This window comes from Convolutriloba macropyga, chromosome 4, assembly GCF_964194025.1.
Source record: "Convolutriloba macropyga chromosome 4, txConMacr16.3, whole genome shotgun sequence".
Lineage (NCBI taxonomy): Eukaryota > Metazoa > Xenacoelomorpha > Acoela > Convolutidae > Convolutriloba > Convolutriloba macropyga.
The window spans coordinates 23,273,905-23,292,861 of NC_134471.1; the positions used below are offsets into that span (position 1 = coordinate 23,273,905).

The window sequence follows — 18,957 nt, forward strand, 5'->3', positions numbered from 1 at the left end:
AAACTAGCTCTGCTAATACTGTTCGTCCATTAAGAACAATTTATTTTTTGAGTGTTATAGATATAGATATTTTGTTAGTCAAAAAATCTAAAATAAAGGCAGCGTTTTTGATAATCAACGGGTAAAGTTAGCAAAAAACGGCAATTTTTAAGTATGGAGCACTAGCATCCGAAGTTGAAGTAGAAATAGCCCCAGCTTGAGTCTACAGAGAATGTGTTAGTGGTGTTTGGGTGTGTACTTCCTGCTAATTTGATCAAAGTGGACTAAAGAAACTTATTGCTTGCTGTTTTTGACGAAGAACTCTGAATTTTGACATAGTTAGCCAGATTTTTGACAAAAAAAAATAAATAAAAATAGCCCAGAATATTTTTTTTGTCTTTAACAATCAAATCAAAATTTTTTAAATTTTTTTTAATTTTATCAAAATTTAGCAAAATTGGCGAACTTTTGGTCGAAAATTGGCGAAAATTCCGGAAAATGTGAATAAAATCACAGGAATTCACTCTATTTTTCTGAAAAGTTTAAACCTCGATAACTCCCTGTAAAAAACGAAAATAAAAAAAAATCTTTTTAATTCCGTATTCTACACTGGACAAGCTTTTTAATGATATCAGTCTCAACTCTCGACGGTGAATATATCGATCGGCCAAAATTGACTGAACAAAAAACCCATTTGAGTATATAGTTCCTCCCCCCTCGAGAGGGTCGGAACAATGAGCACACATTGTTAAAATAGTTTTTGCATAAGTAAGTTGGCATTTTACGTAATGAAGCATAGTTCTTTCGTCGAAGGCGCTGAACAAAAAACAACGATTTTTGTTGGTGATTGTTGATTTTTTCTGTCTGCTGTGTGATCAAAATCATTTTACTATGCCTATGTGCGTCCGTTTTTGAATCAAAGTGGACACACTAAATTCAATCCTTGCTCACCTTGAGATGTTCGCTAAGCAAATCCTTCGATGTCGCATTCTCCGGAACTTCATAGCTAATCCAGTCATACTCTGGTTTTGATGTTTTCCCAATTTCTCCACCTCCTCCGGGAGATTGGGGTGCCTCGCATCTCACTGTTATCTCCTGCATGCGCAAAAACGGGTGCCACTTCTTCCTGTTCTAGATCTCCCGCGTCAACATCATCCACATCTGTAAATAAGAAGTCAAGTATATATACATATATATATATATATATATATATATATATATATATATATATATATATATATATATATATATGTATGTATATATATATATATATATATATATATATATATATATATATAATGTATATATATATATATATATATATATATATATATATATATATTATATATACATACATATATATATATATATAATATTTTATATATATATATATATATATATATATATATATATATATATATATATATATATATATATATATATTATATATATATATATATTTATATATATATATATATATATATATATATAAGTCTTATAATTGTCCAATTCTTAAAGCCAAAGAGGACATTTTATGGAGGGTGTTATCGCAAAAACCCTATGATTGAAACCTGTTGCAAATAGGGCTCCATTCTTTTCCTTCTTCCTCAGACTCTCTTTCGATTGTCGCTTCCGGTTGAAAATATTTTCCAACTTCCGATGGCTTTCCTGGACCTCCAACTCGTGTCGAAGTGACTGCACTCGACTTATGCCCGACTTGTTATCTAACTCGGGTGAGTTTTTTCGGCTAGTTGCTTGTTTCGGCTTTGTGGCGTTACTGTTAAACCACTTGGCTTTTTCTGCCACGTTGGATGTTTGGCTAGCGAGGACTGGATCTTCTAGTTCGAAAGGTTTTCGTTGTTCCTTTCGATGTCTGAAACAGTACACAATTTCTGATATTTTTAAAAACGTTAGTAGGATTTGCAATTAACTGCATCTGAATTCACATTTAACTTTCTACAAAAAATGTTTTCTACAATAGGGTATATGATACCGAGTATGACCACTTGTCATGCGAAACGAAAGATGAATTAACTTGATGAAACCTTGAAGACATTCTCGATAAAAAAGACAATATGCACCTCAAAGATTTTTGCATGCGCTTAAGGAAAGTTGTTTTCCTGCCAAGATTTACAAAGATAGGTCAAGATTCGCTATAAAAGCATAACCTTCAAGATCTTGCAAACATATTTCAAGTTTTGTCCACTAAATCAAGATCTTGTATGTATTAACGAGATATCACAACCATTGCTTCTCGGGTGCTGAGAAATTCGCCCGAAAACCACCTTGGATCAGCGTTTGTTTACATTTGTTTTGTTTACCTTGGTGACATTTGATGTTTCTGCTGTTCCGCAATCAAAGACTGTCGCCTTATCAGCTCGGATCCAGGTCGCGAAAAGGAGGGAACTTTTGCTTTTAAAATCTTTGTGTTCCTCTGTCTTACATTCCCTCTACCCCCTCTGAACGAATTCCCGGGTGGTCTGTTCTCAGAGTCTTCATGTCTTGAAGAGTAGAGGCGGCGTTTGGAGGGTTTGCGAGATGAGGGTTTTCTTCGTCGGTTGTAACCCGATCTGGGGCTGTCCTCCGCGAAAAGGGCATCAATTGCGTCGTTCAGGGCTTCAACATCGTGAGCATTGTGAATACCCAATACTTTCAGGTCTTTCCTGTCTAAAAATTTTCCATGATTTATTGATTTATGTCTACGTAAAATGTTCTACCAAATTTTTAGGCTCCCAGTATTTGCGGTGAGACAAAAGTGGTAGAACATCAATTGTGCTGTCTTGCTAATCATTTTTTGGCTTTGGATGCGCAGATCAATAAGAATGCGCATCCTTGATAAAAAGTTTGCTTAATTTAAACGCAAAACATCAAAATAAAGGACCCGAAATATCAACCACAAGACAAGAAACAATCTAAGCCGTTAATAGCAAATATCAGTTGCTACGAGAACCAGAAATTGCCAAAAACAAATTGAGTGTAGTTTAGGATGCTCTTTTCCGTCTGCCCCCTCCCCAGTATGTTACGTACCCCCCAGTTACAGAGCACGTGCCATTACAGTAAATCTGTGTAAAAATATTGCACGTGCGCCTGGGGGATGCAAATAATATGCACCCACTAACCTGGGTAGGGGGCACAAACGGAAAAGATCCGTTTACGAACTACAAAAGTCTGGTTGTTGCGTTTTACTGTTTTTGGAAGCAAAAGTGGCAAATAATTAATTAGAAAAGTTATCTTACTTAGAGTGCTCAGATCTCTTCCATCAATCTTTCTGTCTCGAAAGAGTGACGTCATGTCTCCAAAGCCTTCCTGATCCAGCCACTGAGCCACTTCATCTGGGTTCCAATCTAATGGATTTAACGGTTCTTCGTCGTCTCCAATGGGCGCAAGTGACCTTTGACCTCTAATGAGACGGAAAAAATATAATTAATAACTTAGAAAGAATACAAATGTTGGCGCTGCCTCACACCCTCCCTCGAAAGAGCATGGCAATATATAACATTTTCTAAATTGCAATTTTACACTTTTGTAGGAGTATATATACATTGCAATGGCTAGTCGCACCTGAGATTAGGTTTCAGAGACAAAAAAGTAATTCATTCAGCGCTATGTCATTCAGCATTGCCACGTCAGTATTTAAATCTGTGTATTTTTATGCTAAAGAGTCGTAAATTTAATCATATTTTCAATCCAGCTAAAATTCAAATTGTACTTCAATCTGATAATGTAAGTGTTTTCATCTTATCGGAAAGGTAAAGAGCAATGAAAACTATACCTGACTGAACTGTTTTGTCGGCTCAGCTGTTCAGAGTAATGGGGATCATAGTATCGGAGTCCTCTCATTGAGTTCTTAAGAGGAGGTCTCCGTTTGTGGTATTCACTCGCTTTCTCAACCTGAAATACTTAATTTTTTTCCCCACACGCTCCAATTGTAAAATGAATACCATATTTTAATGAATTTTGCCGTAAAAGAGAGGCTTTTTCCAGTGGCTCCTTAGTCCAGATCTCGACTTATGAAAAGACCAAAATATTTTTGTTGGAGGGGGTATTGACTAAATTTACACAGCTAATCTTCTTAGTTAAGGTCCAGCAAACATCTTCTCATGGGAATTTTTGTCGGGCATTGTCTTTTCACAAGTCTAGAAAAAAAGTTTATCCTGAGCGTTTTTTGGTCAGGCACGGTCGCTTCATTAGTACATTAAAAAATTACAGCACTTTCTGTCAAGCGTTGTATTTTGATGGCTCAAGCAAACATCATTTCATAGCCACATTTATTCGAGCATTGTCCTTTAGCAGGTCTCGAAAAAAATCGTTTCACAGGAAAATTTGGTCGAGCATGGTCTCTCCATAGGTTTAATAAAAGTCTTTGAATGAGCACCTCTGGGTCAAGCATGGTCTCTTCATTAGTAGAGTTAATATCTTTTTACAGCCTGCTTCGGTCAAGCACTGTTTTCTCATGGGCCGAGCAAATACTTTTCATGTCAACTTTTTACTCAAGCATTGTCTTTTAATAGCTTTAGAGAAATTCAGCTCACAGGTATTTCTTGACATAAGTTTAGAGAAACTTAGCGCAGTGATTTTCAGCCGGGAATCTTTTTCAAAATTTGCAGTTCATTTTTTCTTTTTTTAAAATCAGTCCATTGGGTCAAACATGGCCAATTGAATGCCAAAAATGCTAAACGACAATCCTATAAAACTTATTGACATCATTCAGAAGCACTTAGATTCATTTGATCAATTAATTTTCAAGTTCAAACAAGTAAACGATAAATTTCAGCAGTAAAAACACATCTGTTGGCCCAAAAGAATTTAAGAAAACTTTTTATATCACACTGAACGGGAAGCAAAAACAAAACAATTAATTTAGTGCCTCATTCAGTTGCAAATTGATTCATCACCACAACTAATTAGAGAGTTCCTTGAAAGTTCGTAGGGATTAGTTTTGAGGTGATTTTTTGAAGGGATTATCTATTACTCTTCAAGTTTTTTCAGCTGTGTAGTCGAATAGCGGACAAGATCCAAAAATATTGTCATTTAAACAAACAGTACTGTTCGCCAAAGCCGGTAAAGTTTTACATTGATACAAGCTTATCCGCTGTTTTTTTCTATGAAATGAGTTTATCAAGTGACGAATAGAAAATGCCGCACCCTCGATTTGCGAGAGATAACTGAAATCTACAATCTGTTATTGCCAATCTGTCGAAAAAAGAGAAAGTTTTAAAAGCTTTATTGTGCCAAATTAGGGTTTCCCTGTTACCTTTTTCGCCCATTTTTCAATCACCAAGTCAGCAATCTTTTTTGACTAATTGAAGGGCAGTCGGCAGTTAATTCTGGCCCATTGAACAGCAGCTGGCAGTTAATTCATAAGCAGCTAAAGCCAAGCCTATTGATACCACAGTAAGGAAATCTGCAGACTATATTTTTTGAAATTTGCCACGAACAATACAAAAGAGCAGTTCAAATCACAGTCTATTTTTTATTAATTCAGCTTTGTTTTGCACTGACACCTGGTTACAGGGTGCTACATTTAAAAGAGCAGACTGCAGGTTGCGTAGAAAACAAAACCGTTAATATTTTATGACTCGTTTTTCCTGATACGCTTCGATTAATACATTCTTCTCTAATTGAATTTTCAGATGTTTTTTTTTCATTGATAGTGTCACAGAAGTTTTTTCAGCAATAAAGATGTCACAATTCTCACAAACTTACAGCAAAGCAGGCCATATTTTTTTGTTTTAAATTAAAAAAAAACATTGGCTTGTTTTAAATTGTTTTTTGGAAGCTGATGTTCTTTACGCTGTTTTTTAACCTACTTAAGATCCGATCTGTTTTATAGTGATACAGATCATAGTTGATTTTTTCTTTTCAAAGAGGTTTTTTAAAATTATATTTCACGCCACTAATGGTTTTATATTGTGTTTTGTCGTTCAATATTAATGTGTCTTGCTCGCGTAAAATGAAAAATTATAAAATGAATCCAAAAATGAAGCAAAATTGAAGCAAAAAATGATGCAAAAATGAACCCATTCTCTCAGTTCAAACTAATTTTTCTTGGAATACCTGTGAAAATATAGACGTTTCAAACATTGTTTTCGAACGTTGCACAAACTCACATGAGCCTCTTGTTTTGTAATCCTCGAAGCTTCATAACTGTACGTCAATCCCACATACTCACGATTGGTAACAATTTGCGTTAAATCCAATCTGTGTTAGAATATTAAGAGAACAACATTCTAAACCCGATTTGTAAGTTTTGCGTCAAGTATTTTTGACACAGACTGAATAAAAGCTCAATTCTCAATTTTCAAAGTAAACTTGGCTATAGATATGACGCCTCGAGGACCAAAAGAAAACATTGAATGGGTTTTGCGATACGGATTTTTCGACGCCAATATGGGTCAGAAGTGCAAAAACGAACGACCCCCCTCAAGCCTTCTTAGACCCCCCCCCCCCTCAAGCCACCTGAAACTTTTGTTAGTACAACTTAAAGGTTGTCCTCACTTACACGCTCTTTCCGACCATTCGCTCCAAACACAGTTTTCAACTCGTCAACAAGTGCCTGCTTGACAACAGGCGGAATATCGGGTGCAGGCGTGAACAGATTATCAGCACTTGAACTCCGCACCAAATCATCAATGTCTGTAACTGCGTGTTGACTTTGATCCTCTATAATCAAGTTGCTTTGATGAAAGTCGGGCAAGCTGGCAGCTTTTTGCATATTTGGGGCATAATCGCTGTCGGAGGTCTGGTCTAAGTTCTGCTCTGGAAGTTGTGATATCCGAGATGTTGATGTTTTGTGTGCTCTGTATGTTCGATTCGAGGATCGCTTTGATTGCAGTTGAGCTTGAGGAATTGTTTCGTAGTTGTCATTAAGCTCCGATGTCTAAAATTGGTGGTTTAAACTCTGAGATTGAACTTGCAATTACCTCATTGTACTCTAACTGCTTTAAAAATGGTACTTTACCAAGGTTGAGGCCCCGGACCGAAAGTTTAAATGTCCAGACTGTTCCAGAAGGAATATGTTTATGTCCAGACTTTCGAGCATTCAAAATTACTTATGTTCAAACTTTCGTGCGTTTAGAGTTACTAATGTCCAGGTTTTCGCGCGGTCGTAAATGTTTCCAGAACATGTAATTTTGAAAGCTCGACGCCCCCTTGTGCGTTCAGTTTGGTGCGGAAATTTCGACTTTCGGCAAGGAACCTCAGCCTGGGCAATGAGCAAACTCCTTCGTCTTAATTAAATACTTTAGGATGATTGAAGTAGATGATATTGTGAAAAGTTGGGTCAATAGAGCGGGTAGTTTACCTAGAAATGCTCTGGCTCAAAAGTTACATAATTTACAGATATACATGAGTTTTATGTCACTTAAATTGAGTGTACGTCAAAATATGTGATGTTATTGGACATTTGAGTTACTGGACACATTTTGTCATGTACGTCGGTAAAATAAAACTTCAATAAAAAATTGATTTTCGACACGTTATTTCGTCTCGTAACTTGATTAGCCAAAAAGCAGTTGTCTTATATAAACTTACCGCATAAAGGTTTTCACCATTATAGCTCGAAATGCTATTAACATGGCGGTGAGTCGACCCCTTCGGTTTCTCGTGATAACTTTCTCTCAGATGAGAGGTCGGAACTTGATTGGACGGCGGCCGCTGTGCTGAGCTGACCTTAGTTGCCAAACTTTGTTTGTTTCCCCTCGGAGAGCTCAAAGCGCGTCCGGTAGGATCCGAGTTATTCCCGAGTACATCCAGTCTATTTGTTTTGCCCGCTGAAGATGTGTTCCTGAGGAAATAACAATCAAACGAGACTTGTTAGCAAATGCATTTTTTCACTTTTAACCAAATGTGAACATCGACAGTTCTAAGAATGGGCTGCAAAGGTTTCCTCTATTCAATGAGCTATTCAAAAATTTTGAATGTTAGATAAAAAACAAAGAATGCAAGCTACAAACTGTTGGCGAGGTAGCCTAATAGAATAATGCATCAAAAAGATTAGCTGAGGCTACTGGTTTACTATCTTTACATGCAAGTTGTAAACAAGTAAGGATGTGCAGCATTTATATTCATCAACTGTTTACTGACTTTATTGAAACAGTCAGGTCAATTAATATGCGATGAGCTGTTGCATAGATTTATTAGATTACGGGGCACGATTGCTTACTTTACACATTTGATTGGAGTTCGTGATGCGAATGGCCAATTTCGTTTTGACATTGGAGTTAGATTATTTTATTGAGTCGATATTGCGGAGCGATTGGAGAATCGGAACTCTGACGAGCAAAAAATCTTTACAGAAAATTAACAGCAATAAAATTTTGTCACAAATGTGATCGATCTAACAACATCGGAACTGAAAAGAAGGTTTTATCTTTTCTTTATAACGGGTTCAGACAGATCCATCACAATATCTGTTTGGGATAAGGATATCCAAATAAAGCAACAAAATTTATATACGAAATTGAACTAAATTTAACTGCAAAATTGTAGTGAAGGTTTCGGAGAAAAATTATAGCACAATAGAGTTTCGTAGAATAAAATTAGAAGGTTAGTTATTATTCACCTGTTAAATAGTAATACAATCTAAGCTAATAAATAATCATAACGAAGTTTTCATATTAGAATTGTCTATAAATCCTTGGTTCTACTATTTTTTAGCCTCAAGTACAGTCATTTCCTTTTTTCTTCGCGCAACTTTGTGTAAGGATCGCAGCTCTAACCATCATCGGGTTTTCTGGGCGAGCAACTTCATAAGAATGTTTGAGTTGTGTCAATAATTGGATTATTGAAACACTCCGCATTCCGAATATCCTACACCATTGCTTGTGCTTACGTGCTTTCTTTTGTTTTATTTTGCCGTTTGCTTTTTCCTATTGTGGAAAATGATTCAGAATCTGATGTGTCGCTTGTAGTTTTCACCGTTCTTTTATAGCTACGAAGTTTATACTGTTGGTTTCTTCGCAGTTGTCACGGTTGTCAATTTTTGTGGAGATTGAGTCGCAATGTCCTCGATCGTTGAAGATTTTGCCTGGTACTGATTTTCTGGACGATTTAAAAACGTTTCATCACAATTTAGTTTGCGGTTTGAACCACTCATTTAGAGTTATCTTGGAACGTAACTCGCTGCCGATATGCAGGATTCTGTGGAAACGACGCTAAAGTCATCATTAATTCTTCGATCTCTGAATTTTCTTGCTGCCTTAAATTTTTCTTTTGAGCTCTAGTCTGAGATTAGCGATTTTTGAAACAAAGTTTTCTCTGTCACCCGTGGGAACCTTCGTTCAGCAAATTCAAAAAATTGGGTTTTGCGTTCCTTTCTTGTCCCAAATTTCGCAACATCTGAATTTCGGACTCGTACTTCAGCCCTACTTGGCTCTTCGAATACGCTTTCTGTCTGATATATCTTCCCCAGAGAACTTTCATTCTTAAATCCAATCTAAGTTGGGTTTGATCGTTTAATTTCATTGATTTTTCTAGCCAATTTGGCGTAAACACTGCGCTATGATCAGGGCATGGATCGAATTGCATCTTCAGCCACAGTAATATTGCCTCCAGGTCCTTGATTTGCGCCTGGTTTTGCTTGCCCGGTTGATTGCGGCGCAAACGGTTCTCTTAATTTTAGTATCATTATAGATCTTTGTGTCTGCAAATTGAGTTTCAATGAAGTACGGTTGTACTGGAATTTTGTCCTCGTCTAATTATTGGTTTGTTATAATTTTATAATTTAGATTTCAACTGTCTGCTTTTGGTAATTTATAAGATAATAGAGATTGCATTTTCTAACAAAATGTGCCTCAAATGGTCTTAGACTTGTAGTTTTTTGTTAACATATTCCTAATTTGTGAAATATTGCATGTTTTGAAACATTAAGAATAAAAACTTTATTAATTTGTAATTTTTTTAATGATGAATGTTTTTTAATTGTTTCAATCAATCTTTCAATTGATCCTTCATATCTAATATCGTTTGCAAGCACTTATATTGGCTCAGTATTATTTTCTTCACAAAAATTTTCAAACTTCTTGCCACTTGAACATTTAGCTTGATCTAATCTGATCGTTCTGGGAACTCCGTGATAATTTTAATAAAATTGTCATAATTTTATTTCATTTTCACCCGACGCGTTGCTAAATGCTACAAGAGTTGAATATTTTAAACAACTGTGAAAAGCAGTTAAAAATATTTCTCAAAGCCTTTCTCCTTAATGATAACTCGTACAATTTGATTGTCTTCGTTCGGTTCTTTAAAATTTGTTAAACGTGACCATTTGCAACGCGAAATGATGAGTTTAATATTTTTTTAAATTTTGGTGCAGGCTATCAGCGATTGTGTCCAAACGATAGACTTGAGAAGCTGCTTGAGTGTGTAGAACGAATATCCTTCAGTACAGTTTCTTTTATGGCTGTGGTTTTTTGGCAGTTTTTTCATCGATGTGCAAGCATCCGCTCTCTATAGAAAAATTCTCTCCACAGGGAGTGCATGTATGGGCTTATCTTATTTAATCTAGCCTTGTCGCCTCTCAACACGCAGTCTCTGATTTCGTTAAGAATAGCATCTTTTCCGGTCAAGATTGCCAACAAGTTTTGCTGAAAATTATTGCAATCATCTTGGCAAACTTTTGATCATCTGATTAGTTTATTGTTTTCACAGAGGCGTTGGATCCTGTTGACGTGTTGGCTGTAGCCGCTGTGTTGTTTGGTGATGTATCGAAGTCAGAATTAGTTGGAAAAGTTACACGTGACTGAGCTGGGGTTGGGGTTTTGTTGGCTTTCGTGGAAACTTTGAGAGTTTTGATATTTTATAGTTGACAAGATTAAACTTAGGTGAATGTGGGTTGCAAAGCGATCTCTGGGCAAAAAGATGTTGTTTGTAGAGTATCTGTTTTTGAGTTTTTTTGTTTTGACTTTTAATTGTGAATTTTTTGATGAATTGGCGTGAACTGGCAATGAATTTAGTGCGTATTGAGTGTTTTTCAGCTGGCTGTTATTGTTTTCAATCTGAGTTTTGCAGCGCGAGGGCATTGCGCGTAACTGAGATGTTGTTTAAAACTTTAAATAATAATAATAACAATTTTGGTTCCTGCGTAATCGCAGCGGAACAGAATTAGGCCACAGCGGCCTGTTTTCAGCTGCCCTTTTTCTTATTATTCCCCACGTTTCAGACTGTTCTTTTCATGAGCAGCATTGCTCTATTTTTGGTGACTATGTAAGAAGATTATGTGGTGCGACTTCAGTATTCTGAAGTGAAGTGGCAATTTGGGATTCAATTACCCTAATTGAATTTTGATTTCAGTTTTCATCTGAATGGGTAATTGCGTTGCAAATTATGATAATTGTTTAAAAGTGTCTTTTTGTGTCGACAGATTAAATTTTTTTGAAATAATACTTTTTGTTTGCTTGATTGCAATGCAATATCTGTTTATTAAACTTATTGGGTGATTCGTGTTCTTCTATAGCTGTTAAGTTTTCAATAAGTTTTGCTATTGTGGCAACAACGAAGCGTTTATCAGAAGATGAAATCCCTTTGGTTTTCACATATGGTGTTTTCTGGAAAGTAACTGCGAAAAAGCATCGTTACAGGAGCATCGTTTTTTAGACATATCAAGAGCTTTTAATTGTATATCACATCCCATTTTTCTTCAAAAAACTAAAATTTTAGGTTTTAGAGAACACGGAAATACAGTTCTCAAAATTAATTTAGAAAATTGTGTTCAAGAAGTCAAATTCTTGAGGTAAGAATCAAGTTGGATATCTTTTTTTCGTAGAGTACCACAAGGTACTTTTCTGAGTTCACTGCTTTTCAACAGATATGTAAATGATATGAAACATGATGGTGATGTGATTTCTAACATAAGCCAGTACGTTGACGATAGTTTTATTCTTTGGAGCGGAAAATGGTTTCCGAATTAAAACTATATTTCGAAGAAAGCATTGCTAAACTCAATCTGTGGTTCCAGAGAATTGAGGTAAATGAAAAAGAAAGCAAAACCGATTTCACTATTTTTAGAGCCTCTAAAAGGGAACAAATATAAAGAAACATTGATTAATGGATGTAAAGTTCTCTAGAAAAAATTTGTTGAATTTTTGGGAGTTCAGATTGATTGAAAAGTTTGATGAGGTAAAAAAAGCGTACTAAGGAAGGTGGCCAGTGGAAGAAAGCTCATTTACTCCATCAAAAAATTGTTTTCCAAAAAATAGATCTGCTTTACTGAATTCTATTGTTTTAGGCAATCGGCATTACCAATTCATACTGTTCTCAGGTCCTAGCAATGACTTCTAGTTACTGTAACTAAGCAATTGAAATGGGGGATAAAAGCATGTTTCAATGGATTCAGTTTTGACTAGACAAGTGATCACAAAACCAAACTCAAAATTTACCCGTTGGAGTTTTCATAGTGAATCGGGTTATTTTTTATAGGCCTTTAAAATGCAGATCGATCTACCAGCATTCGTTGAAATCAAGCAGGCCTCCCTCACTGTTAAAAAGAATGAACGTACAAACAAGCTGTCATTTGGAGCAGTGCAAAAGACGATATAAAGCATAACTGTCATTCAAAAAAGCACTGGAATAACAATTCACTTCTCGTTATGAGGCGGAATAACCCTAAAAAGTGGGCTCTCTAAACTACAATAAAATTTCTAGATTAAGTTCAAAAAAAGCCCATCGGTTTCGGAATTGAATTCTAATTTCAAATTTTTCAGGTTGAAACTCAATTTGACTTAAGTTTAAGGGCGTCATTTACTGATCTAAGAATTGTTAATTGTAGAATTAGCATTTCTCACTTTTTTCTTTTCTCTCAAAAATGTTAATAGTAGAATTAGCATTTTTTCAAAATTCTCATCTTAAATTATTTTATATCACATAATTTGGCATGTTTTTTTACACGTTGTAAATTTAATACAATTTTAAACCTTCTCAATGTTCTGTATTTTATAGTTCATACTCAGAAGAATTAACAATGTTTATTTATCATTCCAAATAGGGCGTTTCGTTTAGCGTAGGTCGTTTTAATTTTTCTTAAGCGGTTTTAACATTGTTTAAACATTTGCTTTAAGATTGCTAAAATTTAGCTGGCTATTGAACCAGATTGGTTTATTGTAGTGGTTTAGATTCCAATCATTTTTCTTGAAGCCCTAAAAGGAGTTACTAATTCAATTATTTTAACTTTATTGATTTTTCTTTGGGCTAAATAGCAAACAGCACATCCTTGTTGAATTAAATTAGTGAGCCAAAACCCCTACGTCATACTCCTAATCAGAAAATACAGCGGTACGCTGCATTAGCGTCCTTTGCAGACCGTTGCCGAGTTGTTGTGACAGCGCCAAGGACTGCTAAAATTGTTGAAAAAAACATCGCCGAACAAAGCAGTTAAAAAAATTAAAAACTTTAACCTCAGTTGTTACCGGAATAAGTGCAGTTAAAAAATAACGAGTGCGATTACTCACCATATTCACCTCTATTGTGGATGAAAGATTTATGCGGCGAAAGTACGTATTTCAACCGCAATTCATTCGATCATTGTCATGCATCATTTCCCGGTAAAATCTCGACAGGGTTAACGAAATAGTTACTCTAAGACATAAGTTCGTCTTCTGTTCTGTTAACTGAACTCACCCATTGTATCCGGTAGCTACAAATGGTTTCTCTGCTGGGTCGCGAAGAATGGAAGCACTTCTGCTCATGATCTCTTTCTTTAGTACTTAAATTCCACAAACTTCACTCGAAACTTGCTATCAATGCTTTTAGTCGCTTGAAATTGAACGCGTCAATATGTCTAGTTATAAATATAAATGATGAATGTACAACTCATATAAAGCAGCGATGAAGTTTCAATGCTTTAGGCAACATAATTTTAGTATCTTTATTTTCTGTTGCATGGTTTGCTCTATGGTAACATGTGGTGAAAAAGTCATTTGGCGCATAAATTTTTACAATACGTTTTATAATGATGCTTGACAATGTGATGGTCTCAACAATAAGTATAAAGAATTATGAAGTTCTTAGTTGTAGCCATAACGCTCGCTCTAAAATAGTGTTTTTTTATTGTGATGCTTGACATCGAGACATCTTCAGTGATAAGTTTCACAACATTGTAATTTAAGTGTAAAAATGGAATAAAATCTTTAGGATATTTATCCTGAATGGACGCTAGGTATTTTACAAAAATGTCAGGATGAACAAAAGACGTTTTACTCCCTGCCATGCAATCCATTTGATATCTCATGAATTTCAAAGACCCATAAAAATTGATAACCATCAGCCATTTACTTTGGAAGATATTCTAGAATTTTCTTGTCAGTTGCATGTGATCAGTCATGGATTCTAATAAAAATAACTGCAGTATTATGACCTGTTCAGAGAATTAAAAAGGCGTGTTCTTGTTCGTCCTCCCAAACCTCTGCTAATCATTGATTTTTTAGATGATAGCCTGCAGAGAACTTCTTCAGCTGTTGAAGCAATTTAGACAAATAATTCAACAAAAGTTTATTCCTCAAATCACAAACTTTTGGTTGTTACCTGAGCAAAGGGAGAATGAAAACAATTTGCAAAAAGCCCACCTTATGAGTCTCCAATGAGAAAGGCTACCGATAGACAGTTCATTAAACGGTAGATCTGTTGAGCTGATGACCAATTTTACCATAAACAAGATAATTGTGAAAATAACTTCTCCTGAAAAATGTAAAATTTATTGTTTATAAAAAAATAATGTTTATTTATTGTTCCGACCACACTTGTGGGGGGAGGAACTATATACTCAAATGGGTTTTTTTTTCGTTCAGACAATATTGGCCGGTCGATATATTCATGGCAGAGAAATGTGAGCGGTATCATTAAAAAGCTGGTCCAGCGTAGAATTCAAAATTGAAAGATTTTTTGATTTTCGTTTTTTTTGAGGAAATATTGAGGATTGAAGTTTTGCGTGAACACTGGATATTTGTTCACTTTTAGTGTAATTTTTCATTAAAGTCAGATATTTTCTATAAAAATAGTACTTCAAAATTAAATTTCAGGCCAAAAACTGAATCAATTTTGTGTTCCTAATAGATTAAAGGCGATAAAAAGACTAGCTCTGGTCTCATAGGGAAGTTCACTATTAAAAAAACCGAGTTCTATTTGAGAGCTCTTTTTTGTAAAAGTTTTTCTACTTTTTTGCTTTTCTAAATCACCTAGAGACAAGACACTTTTTTTTCATATTGAGGTTCCGTTAATGACACACCACCTCTAATGTCAAATGAAGCCCATGGAACAAAAAAAGTCGTTTTCAAGGAATTGCTCATGTGTTTTTGGCTTCCAACTGAGTTTTCGGAATTTTAAATCAAATTTTGAATGTTTTACTAATTTTTAAATTTTTACTAAGGTTTTACTAATTTTTTGAACTCCTTTGGCATAAACTCATTCAATAACAGTGCAAAATATTCTGTAATGAGCATTAAGTGAAGATATCTAGCTCTTTGAATGGACAGCTAATGGCTGTTAAAACTTTAAAAGTAATTTCTAGAAAAATTTTTTTGAATATTAACCAATCAAAAACTTATTATCGTGAACTGTAATTCAGTCTCAGTGATGACAACACTCCTTCCTCCTGCGACCAAATTTAATCTTTGCAAAAATCTACTGAATAGCAAATTTATCTTCTATCTTTTGGTTATACGACTTCAATGACACAAGGTTTCAAAAATTTAAAAATTTTTTTAGATATTTTCGTATCATTGGTTACTTTTGAAATCTTATCATATCATCCTAATATTTATAGCTCCTATTGGTTAAAAACAAGTTCAGTAGATCACAAATAAAGTTTTCAGTGAAAAATTTATGGTTTAAATGGCTTCGACATTTTCTTCTCGCACTTTTCTACTGAATTTTTTTTTGCCTGTTTTTGTTGTTGTTTTCATAGTCATAAGACTTATTGTGATGTCTTATTGATTACCTATGCATTCTAAACATCACTGTACTCCCATTGGATTATTTTTTGAGCGTACTTATTGACTTCCGTGGAGAGCCATTGATTTTAATGGCTGTTAAGAATTTAAAGATAATTTTTCGAAATTTTTTTTAACATTAACTAATCTTTAACTTTTTTTATAAACTGTTAGCTAGTCTCAGTATTGCCAGGACCCAATTGCTTCCTACTGCAACTGAAATTAATCTGGTTAGCGCTTTTATCTTCAACTATTGGTTGTATGACTTCAAAGACACAAGATTCCAAAAATTAAAAAAATTTTTTTTAGATATTTCCTTGTTATTGGTTAATTTTGAATTCTTATCACATTATCCAAGTATTATACACATCATCCAAATACTAATTTATTCCCATTGATGTTAAAAAGACATTCAGTGGATCAGCAATAAAGGCTTCAGAGAAAAGCTAATGGTTTAATTGGCTTTGACACTTTCTTCTCGCATTTTCTGCTGAGTTTTGGTTTTCGCCTGTTTTCGTTGTTGTTTTCGTAATCATAACACTTATTTTGATATTTTATTGATTATTGATGCTTGAAAAACATTCCTGTACTCCCAATGTGGTATATTTGAGATTATTTCATGACTTTCGTGGAAAGCTATTGAATTTAATGGCTTTTAAGATTTTAAAGATAAGATTTCGAAAGTTCTTTTCGAACATTAACCAATCCTAAACCTTTTTTTCGTGAACTGTTAGTCAATCTCAAAACTGACAGAATCCAGTTTTTCTACTGCAGCCAAAATTAATCTGGTTAGAGGTTTTATCTTCTACCTATTATTTTTCAATGCCACCAGTTTTCATACTTTTTTTTAATATGCGGTTACTTTTTCTCACTTTTGGATCCTTTTGAAATCTTATCAAATTATCCTGTTAGTGATAGTTCCCATTGGTTTAAGGAAAGCTTTCAAAAGATAATAGATAGGGTTTTCGGAGAAGAGCTTATGATTTAGATTACTTCGACACTTTCTTCTGGCATTTCTCTACTGAATTTTTTGGTTTTTGCCTGTCTTTGTTTTTGTTGTTTTCATAGTCAAAAACTTGTTTTAAGGATATATTAATGAACTACAATTGGCAAACGAACTTGTTGTCCCATTGAAGCATAATTTAGCGTATTTACTGGCTTCCGTTGAAAGCTAATGAATTTAATGGCCTTGATACTACGAGTTTTCTCAAAAAAATTCGTAGTTCAAATGCATTTGTTCAGAATTGATATTTTGATGTTATATTAATTAAAAAAACAGAATCCCACTGCTGTTAAAAACAAATTGAACGTTGAAAATTTTTGGTGAAAAGTTCTCTTTTTAATGCCTTCGACAATTTTTTGGCTGAATTTTATTTTGAAATTGCTTTCTTGCATTTTTTTATTCTTTAGGTAGCCGTAAATTACTGACAGGTCTCTTAAGCCTTGAGGATTGAATGAATGATGTTACTCGAAGCAGTCAGTTTATAGCGATTAGACTTAAAGTTTATGATACACAATTTCAATTATTTTTTAAAACTTTTCAGTTTTTGTTGTTCATTTCGCCAAATTGTAATTTATTTTCATCAAGGAGAGGTCCCCTCCAATTTCTTGTATTTTAAAAAAACCATATCTACTGCTATTATTTGTCACGGTTCTTTTGATTTGTTGGACAATATGCGTTATCATAAACGTTTTTTGAGTGGTCAATTTTTGTGTTTCTTTTTCCCTTTTTTCGGAACAATTGCGTAATAACAGAATCCATTGGTTTTCAAATGTGGCCCAAGTGAGCTCATTTAATCTATCAGTATAACTCTTCCAGCTGAATTAGTTGAAATAACAACTGAAATAAAGATACATTATTCAGATAAGAGCTAAGGATTCTAATGGTATCAGTAGTTGTTGTTTTCGCAAAACATTTGCAATTTTTTAAGTTTTTCGTTAGTTCGTTTCTATGACTTAGTCTTACCAAAGACAAGTCCTTTTGGTTTTGTAATGACTTTTTGTCATTTATCAAGGATTGTTTAGTTAAAAGCTAATGATTTTTAAGACTTTGGAAATTCCTTGGTTTAAAAAATGGTGATTAATTTTTGATTTTCGCCTCATTGTTCGTTCTCTCTGTCGACTTGTTACCTTGTCTCTTTAAGAAAATTGTCCATCGGCTGTATTGTTAAGATAAAGTAAATTTTGTTACTAGGTGCTTTTAAACTTAGATATTCTGTTTTTGCCGTGAAATTTTTTTCGCTAATTTTGTTGTATGTTTGTCTCGTACTGTCTTTAACGTCAGATCTCGCTGGCACTGTAATTAGGCATGGCATTATGTAAGTCATTTCGTAGATAGGTTGTGTATTGATTGTTTTAAACTCAAACATCTTTTTTTGTTATCTCTTCATTTGGTTGACAAGTATGTGAGTTATCTTTACGATCAATTTAGAAATGAAGATTACCGTTGAATACTTTGACAATTCTACTTCTTTCAAATTGTTAAAAGGCTTCATTGTTCCGACTCCATTTTGTGTGTGTGTGTGTCTGTGTTGGGGGGTTGGAGGGGGTTATGTGGTCAATTATCTTGTTTCTTCAAATTTGACTATTCGAGATACTTATCGATAGACTAAGAGAGTTGTAAGTAAAATCGTTAGACAGCTCGTCAAGCGTATAAATTATTAATTGGACGGGTTATCGAATATTGTGCCTTTTAGCCAAACCAAACTACAAATTATCTGAATTGAAAAATTTTGTTAACATTAGTTTGTTCGCCTCCATAAATCTTTTCTCAATTTTTTTTCTGTTCAAATCAAAAATCTGCTTGGAAACGTGTTTTTTTTCTTATTAACAATGAAACAAGATTGCTGAATTTTTTGGTTGAATGTATTTGCAGAACTTTTTGCGCATAATATACAATTTGTTCATAAAAACCAATACCAAATAAATTAATTACGCCAATACTTGAACAAAACCGTGAAACCATGGAGACAAAATTCATAAACTACAGGGCTAATTGAGTCTCTGTCATATAGAATTTCTACTACAGCTCAACCTCAGTTTTCTGGCAAAAATTTGG

At 34.4% G+C, this 18,957-nt stretch overlaps 1 protein-coding gene across 1 annotated transcript in view; it reads right to left on the reverse strand.

Moving 5' to 3' along the window:
• Positions 1-13,843, reverse strand: part of LOC142337522 (uncharacterized) — a 39,987-nt gene extending 26,144 nt beyond the window's left edge. Inside the window, exons 1-8 of the mRNA XM_075386809.1 lie at positions 13,594-13,843; positions 7,513-7,765; positions 6,482-6,859; positions 3,752-3,870; positions 3,216-3,379; positions 2,301-2,646; positions 1,537-1,852; positions 931-1,110 (exon numbers count right to left, since the gene is read on the reverse strand). Of these exons, the coding sequence (XP_075242924.1) occupies positions 931-1,110; positions 1,537-1,852; positions 2,301-2,646; positions 3,216-3,379; positions 3,752-3,870; positions 6,482-6,859; positions 7,513-7,765; positions 13,594-13,661 (1,824 nt within the window). The 5' untranslated portion in view covers positions 13,662-13,843. The remainder of the gene's footprint in view (positions 1-930; positions 1,111-1,536; positions 1,853-2,300; positions 2,647-3,215; positions 3,380-3,751; positions 3,871-6,481; positions 6,860-7,512; positions 7,766-13,593) is intronic.
• Positions 13,844-18,957: the final 5,114 nt, after the last annotated feature.